Here is a 17,174-nt window from a genome sequence, read left to right on the forward strand (position 1 = left end):
TTTTGAAAAATTTTGTTTGGTATGTCATGAATGCATAAAATATAGATAGATAATGGTCTAGTTTATTATTTGTTACCAGGAAATATAGGCATTTATTATAAAATGTTAAAATATAGCTGGGAACGATGGTGAATGTTTGTAGTCCCAGCTACTCCAGAGGCTGAGGCAGGAGGACCGCAAGTTTAAGATCAGTCTTTGCAGCTAAGTAGGACCTTATTTCAAAATTTAAAGAAACTAGGGTAGCTTCAGTAGTAAAGTGATCCTGAGTTTAATCACTGGTATTGGAGGGAAAATTAAAAGTTAAGATTTGGGCTGGGGTTGTGGCTCAGTGAGTGCTCGCCTAGCACATGTGAGGCCCTGGGCTTGATCCTTAGCACCACATAAAAATAAACAAATGAAATGGATGTATTGTGTCCAACTACAGCTAAAAAATAAATATTAAAAAATAAAAATAAAAGTTAAGATTTATCAAAACTTATGCAAAAACTTATAGACCATACATGTCATTATTCACTATGGAGAGAAATGTAAACAAATATAAAGATGCAGCATTAGATCATAATTGCAGGGCTAGGGCTGGGGCTGGGGCTCAGCGGTAGTGCACTTACCTGGCATGTGTGAGGCTCTGGGTTTGATTCTCAGCACCACGTATAAATAAATAAAGGTCTATCAATAACTAAAAAAAAAGTAAAATCAAATCATAATTGCATACAGTTTACTCTAGCACTTAATATACTTTGCGGTATGTTTACCTCCCCTATGGTGCTGGGGATCAAATTGCTGAGCTACACTACAGACCAGTGCAGATGTTTTTCTCTTGTAGAAATGGATGTATCTATAGGCTAGTCTATGTTGTCTATGAGTATACTGATAACACTGATAGATCAAGAATTAAACTTTTTTTTTTTTTTTCCCTTGGGATGAAGATCTTGCTGTTTCTCAGGCTAGCCTTAAACTCCTAGGTTCAAGTGATCCTCTTGCCTCAGCTTCCCAGCTGAGACTACAGGCAGACACCACCACACCTGGCTTTATGAATTGGCTTTTTAAGCCATGTTCAGATGTTCTGTTTCTGTGGTTTTACATTTAATTTCTGTTGATTATAAACTCTTTTTTTTAAAATTTATTTTATTTGGAGTTGTATACAATGATATTGTTATAAAAATGTTATTTTTATGTGGTACCGAGGATCGAACCCAGAGCCTCACATGTGCTAGGCAAGCGCTTTACCACTGAGCTACAATCCCAGCCCCTGATTATAAACTCTTACAGGGCAAGTTGTCTGTCCATCTTCTCATAAGGTCCTTTAAATTGGCATGATTGAAATCAATTATAGTGACAATGATAGAAGTATCTTAATTATAAAAGATTGATGAATACTCCTACTCCTTTCTATCTTGTATGATTATCTTCAGTAACTCGTTAACTTTTTCTCATTAAGAGAATTATGGAAGCTTTCTTTTTTTCTTTACATTTTCACTTCTTTAGGCTGTTTTTCAAAGTCAGTTGCTTCCTTTTGACATAATCTTACATTTAGCAGATTTCCTCTGGAAAAGCTAATTCTTTAACCTTAAGTGAGTCTCCTTTTTATTAAATTTTGCCCTCTATATTGTCAACATTAAGGTCAAAGCTAACTTGGGTTACATATAAAAATTTTGCATTTATGATCAAAATAGTCCATTATTTTGATTTAACAAAGTTTTGGTTATGGTATGATAGATTCTTTTGTTCAAATTTTAGATATGCTTCTTGATTCTTTTTACATTTGTTAATGCAGATAATTCCATCTTTGTTATAAATTAATTTATAATTTTTAATAGTTGCAACTTGTTTCATATACATGAAGTTTTCTTCAAGTGTGTATTGTTTCTTTTGCACTTTCTTCCTTTGTGATAACCAATAAGAACTATAAATGTTTATTGCAAAATTTAAAAATAAGCCATAGTTTTAATGAAAACCATTTATACAATCTGGATTCCATAGATTTTGCAGCTTATACGTTTATTATTCTACTTGAAAGTAAAACATCTGAATAAATAGTATAGAATAAATTCAAATTTTGATTAGTTATATTCGCATCTTGCATCTTTTGATTGAGGGAGTGCTAGGATGAATTCAAGGCCTATTGCGTGCTAAGCACAAGCTCTAAATTGGGCTTTTTTTAAATTGAGAATTAGTGAAACTCACGTGACTCCACTGATGGTCACTTGATAAAGCTAAAACATCTCCTTTTTCATTTAGATCTTGTGTTTTATTAAAAATTTCTTAGGAAATGTAAGAAAGGAATCAAAACAAGATGAAAATCATACATAAATGAAACAAAAAGACTTATAGGGGAGCTGATGCTGTGGTTTCATGGTAGAGCACTTGCCTAGTGTGAGGCACTGGGTTCGATTCTCAGTACCACATATAAATAAATGAATAAAATAAAGGTCCATACATCTAAAAATAATAAAAATAAAAAAGAGACTTATAGGGTAAAACCTCAGTAAGTATAATGTAGTATATACAAGCGAAGTATAAAAATACTGATGGGATGCTGAAAAGCAGAGGGGCAATGTAACATAAGTTAGGTCTGGGGAGACCTTCCTAGAAGCTAGGAGTTTTGGAATGGGTATAAGTTTTGGAATGGGTGTAAGAGGATGGTTGATATATTTCTTCTCTCTTGGTCCTTCACACTAGCCTAATGATAAACAAAAACTCTCTCTCACTTTTTTTGAACTTGAGTGCCTTTTCTAACTTTACCAGTGAGAAATGAAGTCTAATAAAATTGTGTGTCTTAAGGTTTTTTTATCTGCTGTTACTTTTCCTGTTACTTATTACTGGTTAAGAACTGGCAAGTTGGGCTGGGGATGTGGCTCAAGTGGTAGCGCGCTCGCCTGGCATGCGTGCGGCCTGGGTTCGATTCTCAGCACCACATACAAAGATGTTGTGTCCGCTGATGACTAAAAAATAAATATTAAAAAATTCTCTCTCTCTCTCTCTCTCTCTCTCTCTTTCTCTCCTCTCTCACTCTCTCTTTAAAAAAAAAAAAAGAACTGGCAAGTAATTCTCAAAATATCTCTTTGTTTTGAAGCTAAAGATCTGTGAAAAATCTAATTCTGTTTCTACATTGAATAACAATATTATGTGTCCCTTTCTTCCGTTCAAGAAACACTGGATACTTTGGAAAACTGGGTGACTGAAATCTTCTCCCAGATACCAAACAAGTAAGTTACTTATTTTTTATAAGTCATATACTTTAGAATTTAAGAGACCATATCTTTTTATATGAGCCACAAAGGCTTTTTTCTTTTGTTTTTTAAACATGTCATAATTAAGACTTAATTTTAATAACTTTGGCCAAGATTACACAGCTTTTGAGTGGGAAAACTTAAGTTGGAGAACCCATTTCCATAGTCGCAATCTACAGGCTTATAAATTTATAGTAAACAATAATTCTGAAGAAATTATGCCTCTTTTACATTTATTCAGAGCTTTTCTGTTACTGTGTTTGGTGTTTGAAACCATAATAATGAAAGAAAGTACTGTGGTGAGAACCATAATATGTCTTCTGCCTCTAACAAATTGTGTATTCTGAAAGTTTGTTTTTTAAACATCAGTTGTTTGGAATGTGGTATGCTTTTCCCCATAAAAGAAATAAACCTGTAGATGATGACTGATTTTTCATATTACCTAAAAAGCTTATTTCAGATTGTTAAACCAAAATGGTTTTTATTAGAAATTACATAATGTTTCAGTTCAGGATGCTCCTTAACATTTTTGTCCACCTCAGATTCATCAAAATAATACAAATAAGTGAAAGATACTTTATTGTTGCATTTTTTTTTAATATCAGGTGAGTAAGCTAGTGGCTTTTCCAGTTAATCATCCCAATACATAGTCATTTTAAATTTATGGAAAAAAAATTATAATAACAACTGATTGGTTATTGTTTTGGTATTGTATAAATTTCCATTGAAAATTACCAGTGCTTTTTATGTCTGGGAAGAAATTTAAAGCCATGCCAAATTTGGGGGTATTTAATTTAATTTTTTAATTTTTCTGATAAGAAATAAATATGAGGTATAGAAATGTCCCATAACAAATGGGAATGTCTCTCATTAAAAAAACATCTTTCACTAATAAAATCACAGATATTAATTCTGAGGGATTCATTAGGTTCTATCAGTCCCTAATGAGCATTTTAAAATTCTCCTATTATTAATAACTTTGGTTCCTTAATGATATAGAATAAGAGTTTTTGAGGCGATACTGATTTGTATTGGCCATATTTTTATAAGAAATGTGTAGTTATCCTCAACCAGATTGGAAGCCCCTGGAAGAAGAGGCTGAGTTTTTAAAACACCACAGTTCCTAATATAGTGCTTTATACCTAATAATCATTCCATATATATTTATTGAACAAGAAAAGTATCATCTTGCCTGTAATCCCAGTGACTCTGGAGCCTGAGGCCAGAAGATTTTGAGTTTGAGTCCAGCCTCGGCATCTTAGCAAGACTCTGTTTCAAAATAAAAAAGGGCTGGGATGTAGCTCAGTGGTAGAGCACCTCTGGGTTCAGTCCCCAGTACTAAAAAGAAAATTATTATCTCTAGTGTAAATGTTCTTTCTGGAATGACTTTTTTATAGGGAGAACTAAAATTGAATGGGGCTTATAGAGGCAATGAAAACTGAGAGTAGGCTCCCTTCAGTTCATTATTTGCTATTTTGTAAGTTGTAAAAGCATGATAGTTATTGAAGCTGCGGTTAAGAATAGAGTGTGTAGTTGAAGAATTAATGGCTTTATTGCCAACTGTTGGTTTATGCCTAGAATGCCTGCCATCAGCAAAAATGTAGAATATAATTATTATTCAATTAGATATCCCTAATGATACTGCTTATAAAAACTTTTGCCATTTAAATTTTAATTTATTTGTTTTGTTTTCAGTGGGTTACCCAAACCAAACTTTGGGCATTTAACGGATCCATTTGACACACCAGCATTTAACAAACTTTATAGAGGTTTGTGACTCTAAGATTTAAAACTGTTTGAAATAACTTTAGCACATTCTCTAAAAATTAAGACTGCCAATTTTCTTTGAAAATGAGAACACAGCAGGAAATACAGTTGTGTTGGAAAGGGAGTATATGGACAGGGGATATCCAGTTAGTGACAGATAGTGCCCTGTTGCCACTTGAGTCTGTTTCATGGCTTTTCCCTGAATTACCCTATTCTCTTTTTTCTTTGGCTTTTTTGTTTACTTCTTAATTCATTTTATCTACATTCTGCTCTTGTTTGCCTTTACAGAAGGAAAAATATAAGAGAGAAAACACTTCGGAATTTATTTTAACTCTAATATAAAACAAATATTTGTTAAGTGAAGAAAATCTTTAAAATGTCAGATTGAGGAACTTTGGGTGAACTACCCTTAGATCAATGAGATAAATCATATTTGGCAAATTTACATGATTTTTTTATAGGTATATTTTCTTTTTTAAAAAATTTTTTAGTTGTATATGGACACAATATCTTTATTTGTATTTATTTATTTATTTATTTTTATGTGGTGCTGGTGATTGAACCCAGGGCCTCATGCATATGAGGCAAGTGCTGTACCACTGAACTATACCCCCAGCCCCAAGTATATTTTCTTTTTTTAAAAAAAAATTTTTTTAAAGTTGTTGATAAACCTTTATTTCATTTATTTACCTGAGGTGCTGAGAATCAAATCCAGTGCCTCATACATGCCAGGCAAGTGCGCTACCACTGAGCCCCAGCTCCAGCCCCCCATTATATTTTCTTAACATAAAAAATAAGGTTATTAGCCGGGTGTGGTGGCACATGCCTATAATCCCAGTGGCTTGGGAGGCTGAGGCAGGAGGATCAAGAGTTCAAAGCCAGCCTCAGCAAGTTAGCAAGGTCCTAAGCAAATCAGTGAGACCCTGTCTCTAATAAAATATAAAAAGGGGCTGGGGATGTGCCTCAGTGGTTAAGTGCTGGTACTAAAATTAAATAATAATAATAATAATGTTATTAATGCATACACTTCTGACTCCTACTTTTTAAAATTTTTTTTTAATTTTTATTTTTTTACATGAGCTCTCGTATTATTTTTTTTGCATTATAATTCTTAATATACCTTTATACCACAATTTATTATATTTCTGTATACAGGATATGTTGACACCAAATTCACATCTTCATACATGTATTTTGTATAACAATGAGGGTTTCCTTCTACCATCCATGCAATTCCCTTTCTTCCTCCCTTTCCCTCCCACCCCTCTTCCCTATGTAGAAGTAGTCTTCTTCCCATGCTCTTTCTCTCTTCCCCATTTTGAGTCACCCCCCTTATATCAGAGAAGACATTTGGCATTAGTTTTTTTGAGATTGGCTAACTTCACTTAGCATAATCTGCTTTAATGCCATCCATTTCCCTGCAAATGCCATGATCTTATTATTTTTTAGTGCTGAGTAATATTCTGTTGTGTATAAATGCCACATTTTTTTTTTATCCATTCATCCATTGAAGGGCATCTAGGTTGGCTCCACAGTTTAGCTATTGTGAATTGTGCTGCTATAAACATTGATGTGGCTGTGTCCCTATAGTATACTGTTTTTAGGTCCTTTGGTTATAGTCTGAGAAGAGGAATAGCTGAATCAAATGGTGGTTCCATTCCCAGCTTTCCAAAGAATCTCCATACTGCTTTCCAAATTGGCTGCACCAATTTGCAGTCCCAGCAACAGTGTATGAGCATACCTCCCCCCCCTCCCCCCGCACCCATCCTCGCCAGCACTTGTTGTTTGTCTTCATAATGGCTGCCATTCTTATTGGAGTGAGATGGTATCTTAGAGTAGTTTTAATTTGCATTTCTCTGATTGCTAGAGATGATGAGCATTTTTTTTTTGTATATTTATTGATTGATTATATATCCTCTTCTGAGAAGTGTCTGTTCAGGTCCTTGGCTCATTTATTGATTTATTGATTGACTGACTCCTGCTTTTTTAAAATTTAATATCATTCTGTAATAACCTCTTAATGAGTCATGTGATTATGCTGTAATTTACTTAATTTACCCATACTGAATATTACAGAAGCATTTTTAGTTCACCATTTCTCTTTGCTACTTTTATTGTGGCAGATTTTTTTTCTCTTTCTCCTGATTGCCTTAGATATTCTCTTTCACCCCATTGCTACTCTCTCTTCTTTTTTCTTCCTCTGATCAGTGACTGTTTCTGTACACCCCTTTTGCCACTGGCTCTGTTCTTTTAAGCCTCTTCTTCCCAGAGACAACTCATTTTCTATTGTTTATTGTTTTCTATTGAGCTTTTATTCTACCACCACCCACCCCAGTGAGTACCCAGTACACTGGGTGTTCATTTTACCATGATAAACAGATTCAAAAAGATTTTAAATGCAAGTGATTTTTCTCAAAGTCACATAAGCACACACAGCAACATGGTAGGACTGGATTTTTGCCATGGATCTCCTAACTCCTAGTCTTGTATCCTTTCCTGAAAGAAGAGATTCATCCTTCGCAGCATTTCTTATTTTCACTGGTCTTTCATCCCTGGTTTTGTTACTACCAACTAAATAGAAAAGATAAAAGAAACTAAATAGAAAAGATATTTATAAAAATGGCATTTTTTTGGCCTGGAGTGGTGCTATACACCTGTAATCCCAGCAGCTCAGAAGAATAAGGCAGAAGGATCTCAAATTCAAAGCCAGCCTCAGCAATTTAGCAAGACCCTGTCTCAAAATAAAAAGTAAAAAGGCTTGGGGATATGGCTTAGGGGTTGAGCACCCCTAGGTTCAATCCCTCATACCCTCCCCGCCAAAAATTACATTATTCAAATTGGAAAATTGGCAGCTGAAAATAATAATAATAATTGCATTTTATTTAACCTTCTGTTTATTGGAGGATGAAATATAATTAAAAATTAACTTTTTAAAAAGTTCTTATAATTTTGTAAAAATTATGGAGAAACACTTAATATCTGTTCTTCTGGAAAATATTTTGTTTAGTTGTTCCCATCAGAAAAATTCATGCTCTGACCATCACATGGGCACTTCCTCCTCAACAGCAACATTACAGGTAAGAGTTCAAGGGAAACTAAACTTCATTAGATACTGAACGACAGTTATATTTTTAAAACATGCTAAATGGTTTACATTTACAGAATTCTGAATTGCAAACACAGATGTGTTAAACCTGGAAATTAAACATGCCTGGATTTTCCAAGTCTTGCTGTATATTTTACTGTCCTTTTGGGTATTAAAAACTAGAGTTCTCCTGTGACTAGTTACCTTTCCATAGTCTTCAAAATTGAGCATTTAGTAGCATGTTAACTTTTATAATTATATTCTTTTATATTTTTAGTACAAAAATATATCTATGCATGGTTTATTAGGTGGTGGCTACCATTTAATTTGATGCTTTCAGAAGTAAAGTCATAGCCAGGCATAGTGGCACAGGCCTGTAATTCCAGCTACTTGGGAGACAGAGGCAGGAGGATTACAAGTTGGAGGTCAGCCTCAGCAATTTAGCAAGGCCCTAAACAACTTAGTGAGACCATGTCTCAAAATATATAAAAAGGGATGGGAATGTAGCTAAATAGTAGAGCACTCCTGGGTTCAGTCCCCAGTTCCCTGCCAAAAAAGTAAAGTTAAATAACTTTGGGTAAGCATCAAGGATTTTTGCTATTATGAGTTAAGGCATATTTACTTTAATTGGGAAGGTATTTCAACTTATGTATATATGAACAGTACAGCTTGGGCCAAGGTAATTTTTAAAGATAAGGATCAAATAATCACACATACAAATACTGTATAATTAGAAATAAATGCAAATGAAAATGCATTGAGTTGATAAAAATTTAATTAATCTTTTAAAACCACTGTGGACAAAACAAAGCCATGAGGACACATATACAAGCAGAAGAAAAGAAAGTAATGTGTATTGCTTGAGCTTGGTAAAAAAATGCTTTTGTTAGAATACCAGGTCTCATAAAATTAATAATAATAGTGTGCTTATGAGAAAGCAGAAAAAAATAAAATACATATTGTCTACTTGTTTTTGGTATAAGGAAAATATAGAAAAAAGTAATATTCTCAATGATCTAGTTATGAAGTCTCAAGAAGCATTATTAAGTACATGCTTTTAAATGTCAAATAAGACAAAAAGCCATTAAGTGAGAAGTAAAGTTCTGCTTCTGTATTTGTTCCTGTCCTCCAAGATATATCCCACCTGAATAGTTTCCTTTATATCTTTTAGGCATTACAATACTGAATATAAAACACACATACCTTTATGGAAATAGAATTATACTACATATAAACAATTTAACTGCTTTAATGCATTATTAAGGTAGTTCATGGTTGTAATTTTGAAAATTATTGAAAAGTAAAAAAACTATTAATGATTATTTTTCCAAAAACTGTTAAAATTTCTATGTTTCCATCTAGTTATTTGCTTATTTTTTTTTAATGGACTGTTAGTTTTAACAATATATTTCTCCAGGCACAGTGGTGCACATCTATAATCCCAGCAAGTTGGATACTGACATAGGATCACAAATTCAAGGCAGCCTGGGAAACTTAGTGAAACCCTGTCTCAAATTAAAAAATAAAAAGGGCTAGCAATGTAGCTCTAGCAATAGAGTACCCCTGGGTTCAATACCCAGCATTGCCTCACCCCCACCCCTGTCACCATCAGTTATTTTGAATCTCCAAATATAAATATCCAGTAAATTAGCTTCTATAGGGATCCATTTTTTACAGAGAAGCCAATAATTGTTTATTCCTCTAGATACTAAATACAGTACAGTTAGCTTTGTTTAGATGAAAATATGTGATCCACTGAGCTCAATCCTCTGTGCCAGTCTTAGTATACATGTAAATCAATTCACATTTTAAACAATGTTGTATGGGCTTTCAATGTTGCTTAATATAGTGGAAATCATAATATTATATCTGATTTTTAAGAGTTTACAAAGTTTTGGTGGGAATGATGATATATGCCTGCAGTCCCAGCTCCTGGGGAGGCTGAGAAAGGAGGGTACTTTGAGGCCAGCCTGGTCAACATGGCAAAATTCCATTTCTAAATAAATAAATAAATTTACTGATTAGAGAAAAAAAAGTTTCCTAAATTGAGTTCTGTAACTTCATTTGATTACCTAATTCATTTTTCTGGATATCTACATTTTGTAAAGGACTACATTTTAAAAATTATGTAGAAGCTAGTGGGTAAAGAACTTGAATAACATATGCAACTACTTAGGCTCTTATTATATAATAATAATACCTGTTAACTGCATTTGCATGAAAACTCTGCACATGGGCAAGTGAAAATAAAAATACAGTGAGGTTATGTCTTTTATTTAAAGTACTGATTTACTTGAAGGAAACTAAAACTAGAAACTGATTTAATTGAAAAAACTAAAACGAGAACCCAGATTTCCAACCTTTAGAATAACACATTTCATTTTACAAAGTTTTTGTTTGTAGACAGAGTGATTCATAACAACCCTGTATTAGGTTCTAAAATGATAGTCTGTATTACTTTTATTTTGGGTGAGACAAATAAGATTTTATCATGAAAGGAGAGAAGTTTGGTATCCAAGAAAAGAAGTTGTAGCCTTAAATTTTGGAATGATTGTACTCATTCAATGATTTCAGATAAAGTGATTTACCATATTTTATATTTTTATCTTGCTGCTTTTAAATTAATTGCAATTTCACATTTAGTGGATTTCTGTAAGAACAAGTTTAATTATGTTATCAAATATTGTAGTTACTGTGTACAGTTGCACAAGTCTGTAATCCCAGTGACTTGGGAGGCTGAGAGAAGAGGATCACAGATTCAAGACCAGCCTTAGCAACTTCAGAGAGGCCCTAAGCAACTTAGTGAGACCCTGTCTCAAAAATTATAAAGGGTTGGAAATGTGGCTCAGTGGTAGAGCAACCCTAGGTTCAACCCCCAGTACCCAAACCAAACCAAAAAAGAATAAATCAAATGTTATAGTCTTAGAGATAAGATTTTCTAGTGTAAAAAAGCTTTTTTTCTGACCTTTAATTTTTTTTTAAAGGGTGAAGCCACTTCATTATATCTCCTGGCTGGTTGGACATGAAGGCAAAGGCAGCATTCTTTCTTACCTTAGAAAAAAGCAAGTATTCAGTTATTAAGAATTTTCAGTATAACAGCCTCTGAAAGATAATAGTAAACAATAAGTGTTACATTGCTCATTCTTTTGCTTTAGCTGCCAGGAGGTCTACAATAAAATTTAATTCTTAGTTGTAATCATATCCATAACCTCATTTATTTTAATTGTCATCTTCTATTTTGTTATTTCTTCATACTGTACACCAACATCATAAATGAAAGTAATAAATTCCAGAATTACATAAATTGGTTAACTCTAATCAAGAATTTGGATTTGACAAAATAGTAAAGGAGTAAATTATTTAAAAACTGCATTTTTAGGCTTTTCTAAACCAAAAGATAGACTTTAATGAAAATTTCAGTGTGTAGATCAGTTGTACAAAATATATGGGGTTGTGAAAAGTGTATGTAACTTTCTTAGCAGAGTGTGTCATGATGCATGTAAGCACCTATGTAAGTCACCTACAGCCAAATAATAGAAACAAAACTTTAGAATTAGGACCAGGATATTATGGTAATTCCTTGATTGACTTTTTTGTTAATTAATTAATTTGAGAATGAAAAGAGATGAGAAATGTAAAGAGGTGCTTGAAGATATCAGTGTGTTCTAAAATAAAGAAAATGAAGAGTCTAGAGTTATTATAAAAGAATAAACCAATTATAATTGAGTTTATACATACCTTTTACAGTATGTATAATGTGCTTTGAGATGTGTGCAAAGTTACCAAACTTTATTACAATTTCAAATACTTCATTTTGGAGTCCTTCTCTCTTAAGTTTTCAGGTGCTCACTTTGGTAGCAGATATAATAAAAATAAAATAAAGTAAATTGATTCAGAGATTAACTCAGTCCCTATGCAAGGATGACATGAAAATACATAAAGTACTCCATAGTTTTTTGGAAAAAAAAAGTTTATGATATTATTTTAGTCAGGAAAAGATCCAGTCTTGTTTCTTTCTTAGACAATCTATATAGATTAGCTAATAGTCTCAAAGAACTCATTTGACTTTCTAAACTGGAATGTATTTGATACATTTTAAGATTTCTTTTAAGAGACAAAATAAGAAATGATAAGTGAAATGCTTCCCAGCAGCCATATCTTAATATTTTGTATTGTTTATTTCAACAAGAAGTTCTTTGATTTCATGAAACTGTTAGTGTTTTACTGTGTTGCAATATCTATTAGCTTCACCATTGAACATTACTTCCTTCTGGGACTCCCAAGTGCACAATAGTCCGTTGGAAGGCTTTATGCTTTTAAAATTTGTACTTTGAAATTTACTATTAGAAATTATATTAATCAAAAGCTAAGATCCCCAAATTTTACATAGAAAGCCTATTTTGTTAATTTGAAGTATTTGTAGGCTGTCAATTCAGAGACACTGATTGGATTATTTTTCCCAACTATAGGTGCTGGGCTCTTGCATTATTTGGTGGAAATGGTGAGACAGGATTTGAGCAAAATTCTACTTATTCAGTGTTCAGCATTTCTATCACATTAACTGATGAAGGTTATGAACATTTCTATGAGGTAAATATTAACATGGAGTTTTTTTCTTTTATATAGATATTACTTTATGTAATAGACTAATGAGATGTTTTGTTTTCAGGTTGCTCATACTGTCTTTCAGTATTTAAAAATGCTGCAGAAGCTAGGCCCAGAAAAAAGGTAATAAAAACTTCTTAGAATGAGGCCAGGAGTCAATTCTAATATGTTTTAGCCTTCAGCCTGCCAGTACACATGGTTTAGTCCTGTGGGATGGCTTTTCAGGCATTTCCTACTCTATTTCCTTTACTGGCTTCATATCCTCATCCTTCTACATGTGAGTGTATGCTAAGGTTTTACATTTATTTGGCCAGTTCTTTATTTTTATGCTTCTTTTTTCTTGTTGATGATTCTAGTGATTAATTTTAGTATATCTCTAATTATCATTTTCTTTCATAGAGTTTTTGAAGAGATTCAGAAAATTGAGGATAATGAATTTCATTACCAAGAACAGGTATTGGAAGTCAAATTCTTTTTGAATATTATCTGTGACCAAGTTGAAACTGGTGTGGACATTGTTCCTCTTTTTGGAAGTGTCACTGGAGTTTTTATTCTGCCACTCTTTGTCATGTGAGTCTCAAGATGGCCTTGAGGCTATCTAAAAAATTAAATCTTGTTTTGAGTATTTATATTGAGTAACAGTGACAGGATTAGACAGATGACATAGATCATGTTGTATCACAGCCATTTGTCAATGTAATCATCCATCCTATCTATCCCTCTGATAAACATTCATGGAAAGCTTGCTATGCTATGGTAGTTTGGGAATTCAAATATTGTGAAGGTATTCTTTAAGGTAAATCTGTAGTAATTGCCATGTATAATGTTAGAAACACTGAGCTTTGCTATTTTAGGGGAAAGACAATATTTTCCTTGATTGAAATAGAATAGGAGAAGTCTTCATGGGTGTAGTAAATTTGAATTGAGTTCAGTATCAAAATATAGGGTTTGAATAAGATTTGGTTATATTCTAGGCAATAGAAAGGAACATAAGTAAGAAATTATCTATATAGTATAAGGACATATAAAAGAAAGATATTATTTAATGTTGAAAGGTAAAGAGTTTAGAGCAGAGGGTTTTTCCCCGTTTGTGGCTTGGATCCCTTTAGAAGTCTGTTGAATGTTGTAGACCCCTCCTCAGAATACTACTTAATCCTCTTGGCTTTTTAAAATTTTGGAAAAATTATCAGTAGTACAGTGATCATTGGTATATCGCTCACCTAAATTGATAATATTACCAGTTGATAATAATTCATCATATTTTCTTCCTTCTCTTTCTGTGTGTGTGTGTCTATTTTTTATTGAACCTTTTGACAGTTAATTACATACAATGTCATACTTCACCCTAAATGTTTTTTTTAAGTATTTATGTTTTAGTTGTAGTTGGATACAGTACTTTTATTTTATTTATTTTTTTGTGGTGCTAAGTATTGAACCCAAGGCCTCGCACGTGCTAGGTGAGCGCTCTACCACTGAGCTACAACCACAGCCCCGCCTAAATGTTTTTTGGCATGTATCAAGGCAGAGGCAGTCTCTTGCCTTACCTCAATATAGTTGTCTCAGTGGGAAATTTAACATTGAAACAATACTGTTAATTAATACACAGTACATAGCGTTTCCCCACTCCCCATGGTGTTTTTTTTTTTAATTTTTTTTTTAGTCATTGATAGACCTTTATTTTATTTATGTATTTATATGTGGCGCTGAGAATCGAACCCAGTGTCTTGTACAATGCCAGGCAAGTGCTCTACCACTGAGCTACAGTCCCAGCCCCCCATGGTGTTCTTAAATGCATAATATAGTAGTTTACAAAGGAATATTAAAGTACTCAAAACAGTAAAAAATAATAATGTGTTTCTTTATTAAATAACAAGATGTGGTAGGATATCTAGTAATTTTCAGGATTTTTAAGTAGCAATGAGTATACATGATATCTACAATTGTGATTTCTCTTGGAGAAGGTCATAGATACTATTAATATTACCATGGTTTGTTGCCTATATTCATAATTTAAAAGAAGTAACTTATAGATTAGTGAATATATGTAATTTCTTCCCAATCAAATTAATGGGTCCCTCCTGAATTTGTCTGCTGACATCTTGTAGGGGATATATTGGGACCCTAGATTTGAGAGCTCCTGATTTAACAACCATAGAGAACATTGAAAGCTGGATTTTTGGATCATCACTGTACTCTTCCCTCAATATGTATTATGAGTAAAGGATACTTAGTATTGAGTACAAGATCACAAAAACGAGGTTTCCAGTTACTGTTGACTTCTGTTTTAATGTGGTTTATATACTTCAAAAGAAGTTATTAGAAATGAACTAGAAATCTTATTTACGGAACAGAAAAATCTACCTGGCCCATATTGATTACTAAAAGGGTCCTAGGGACATTCCTTGTAAGTGGATTGATAAATCTAGAATCCGCAAGTCCTGTCATCTGTGTTTCCAGGAGTGATGTTGATCAGTATTCTTATCAGCTATGATGGCAGTATGTGGACCAGAACTGTGGCAGGGAAAAGAATGGAAATGAGAATTGTGGACAACTCTGTCATACCCAGATTCCTTTTCTTTGCAACTGGCTTTTTAACATTGTTTAAGTAAATGATATATTCTTTTGCCTTATCAGTTACTTGTTGGAAGTACATTTCAAGATAATGTTTTTTTCTGCCATCTCCCCATTCCATAGCTTATCACTCCCCCCAATCTATGGCATAATGAGTATTTGTATTAATGAATATTTGTCTTGATTTGAAAACACAAGCCCCAAAGCATCTTAGATTAAAACCTAACCAACTCAGCAGCTCAAGAGGATTGCAAGTTCAAAGCCAGCTTCAGCAAAGGAAGGTGTTAAGCAATTCAATGAGATTGCCTATCTCTAAATAAAATACAGAATAGAGTTGGGGATGTGGCTCAGTGGTCAAGTGGCCCTGAGTTCAATCCCCTGTTACCATCCCCTATTTCCTCCTCTCCCCACCCTCACTCAAAACAAGACAAAAACAAAAACAAACTAACCAAGCTGGGTATTGTAGCATATGCCTATAATCCCAGTGGTTCAGGAGGCTGAGGCCAGAGCATCACAAATTCAAAACCAGCCTCAGCAACTTAGCCAGGCCCTAAGCAGCTTGTGAGACCTTGTCTCAAAATATCAGACAAAATATGAATTATATGAACTAGTTATAAGAATTTTGCTGCATCGGCTGGGCCTTCCAAGGAGCCCCAGCATCAATACTGATCCGTGGAAAGTGTTCAGGAAAACACAGTGGATTAGCAATGGCAGAAAGGGTGATCTGGATGAAATCCATATTCCTAGATATGCACCCAAGAGAATTGAAAACATAAGTCTGCAGAAAAACTTATGCACAAATATTCATAGCAGCATTATATATTATAGTCAAAACATGGAAACAAATGTAACCGATGAGTGGATAAATAAAAAGTAGACTCTGTATATTAGGGAATATTATTCAGCCATAAAAAGAATAATTTATGTTATAACTTAGGTGAATCTTGAAGACACTCTGCTAAATGAAAGAAGTCAAATACAGAAGGTCACGTTTTAAATAGGTCCATTCATATGAAATAATCAGAGTAGATTAATTCATAGAGAATATAGACTGATGTCTCGGGCTGAGGGAAGTAAGTAATTGTGAATGACTGCCTAATGAGTATGAAGTTTTCTTTTGGGGTGAGTGCAAGTATTCTGAAACTTGATAGGTGATGATTACAAAACTTGATGATTGTACTAAAAGCTACCAAATTATACACTTTAAAAGGTTGAATATTGTACTATGTACATTACATTTTAAAGAAAAATTAAATGGCTAGCCACTGTGGCACATGACTAATCTCAGCAACTCAGGATACTGAGGCAGAAGGATTGCAAGTTCAAGGCCTGCCTCAGCAATTTAGCAGACTCTTTCAAAATAAAAAAATGAAAAAAGGGGGTAGGGATGCAGCTCAGTAAACCCTGGGTTCAATCCCTAGTACATAAATAAATAAATAAAAATTAAATGATAACATTTAAGTGTGTTTTTGTGGTGCTGGGGATCTAACCCAGAGCCTTGGTACACACCAGGAAAATGCTCTACCTCCAGCCCATTTAAAAGGTTTTTCCCTAACACATAGTCTATTATAGTTTTGGCATGACGTATCTGCTTTTGGCTAGAATCCTTAGTGTTTTCTCATAGGAAATACTTGGAATCACTCAGTTTTATCTATAACCTACAAGAGAGCAATTACATTTAAGTAAATAGCTAGTTAAAATAATTTTAAAAATAGAGTACACAACAGGAAGAGCTATTTCAAGTACTTTAGTGACATTGATGTACGGGAATGTTTTCTCAAATAGAGAAAAAAAAGCTAACAGTGAACTTTCCTTACTTTTTTTTAATCCTATTTTTATATGAAAATGTATGAAATATATATACGTGCTTGTCTGTTCCTGCCTCCACCCTATGCCACTACTGCTCCAGAATGCAG

At 33.5% G+C, this 17,174-nt stretch overlaps 1 protein-coding gene across 2 annotated transcripts in view; it reads left to right on the forward strand.

Annotated features, from left to right (window-relative positions):
- The window catches only part of Nrdc (nardilysin convertase), a 90,007-nt gene that overhangs the window by 46,635 nt on the left and 26,198 nt on the right, over positions 1-17,174 (forward strand). For both annotated transcript variants that reach the window (XM_076860421.1, XM_076860422.1), the window contains 7 exons: positions 3,149-3,206; positions 4,926-4,999; positions 8,005-8,074; positions 11,067-11,144; positions 12,552-12,672; positions 12,752-12,810; positions 13,087-13,141. In XM_076860421.1, coding sequence (XP_076716536.1) covers positions 3,149-3,206; positions 4,926-4,999; positions 8,005-8,074; positions 11,067-11,144; positions 12,552-12,672; positions 12,752-12,810; positions 13,087-13,141 — 515 coding nt within the window. The remainder of the gene's footprint in view (positions 1-3,148; positions 3,207-4,925; positions 5,000-8,004; positions 8,075-11,066; positions 11,145-12,551; positions 12,673-12,751; positions 12,811-13,086; positions 13,142-17,174) is intronic.

This window comes from Callospermophilus lateralis, chromosome 7, assembly GCF_048772815.1.
Source record: "Callospermophilus lateralis isolate mCalLat2 chromosome 7, mCalLat2.hap1, whole genome shotgun sequence".
NCBI lineage: Eukaryota > Metazoa > Chordata > Mammalia > Rodentia > Sciuridae > Callospermophilus > Callospermophilus lateralis.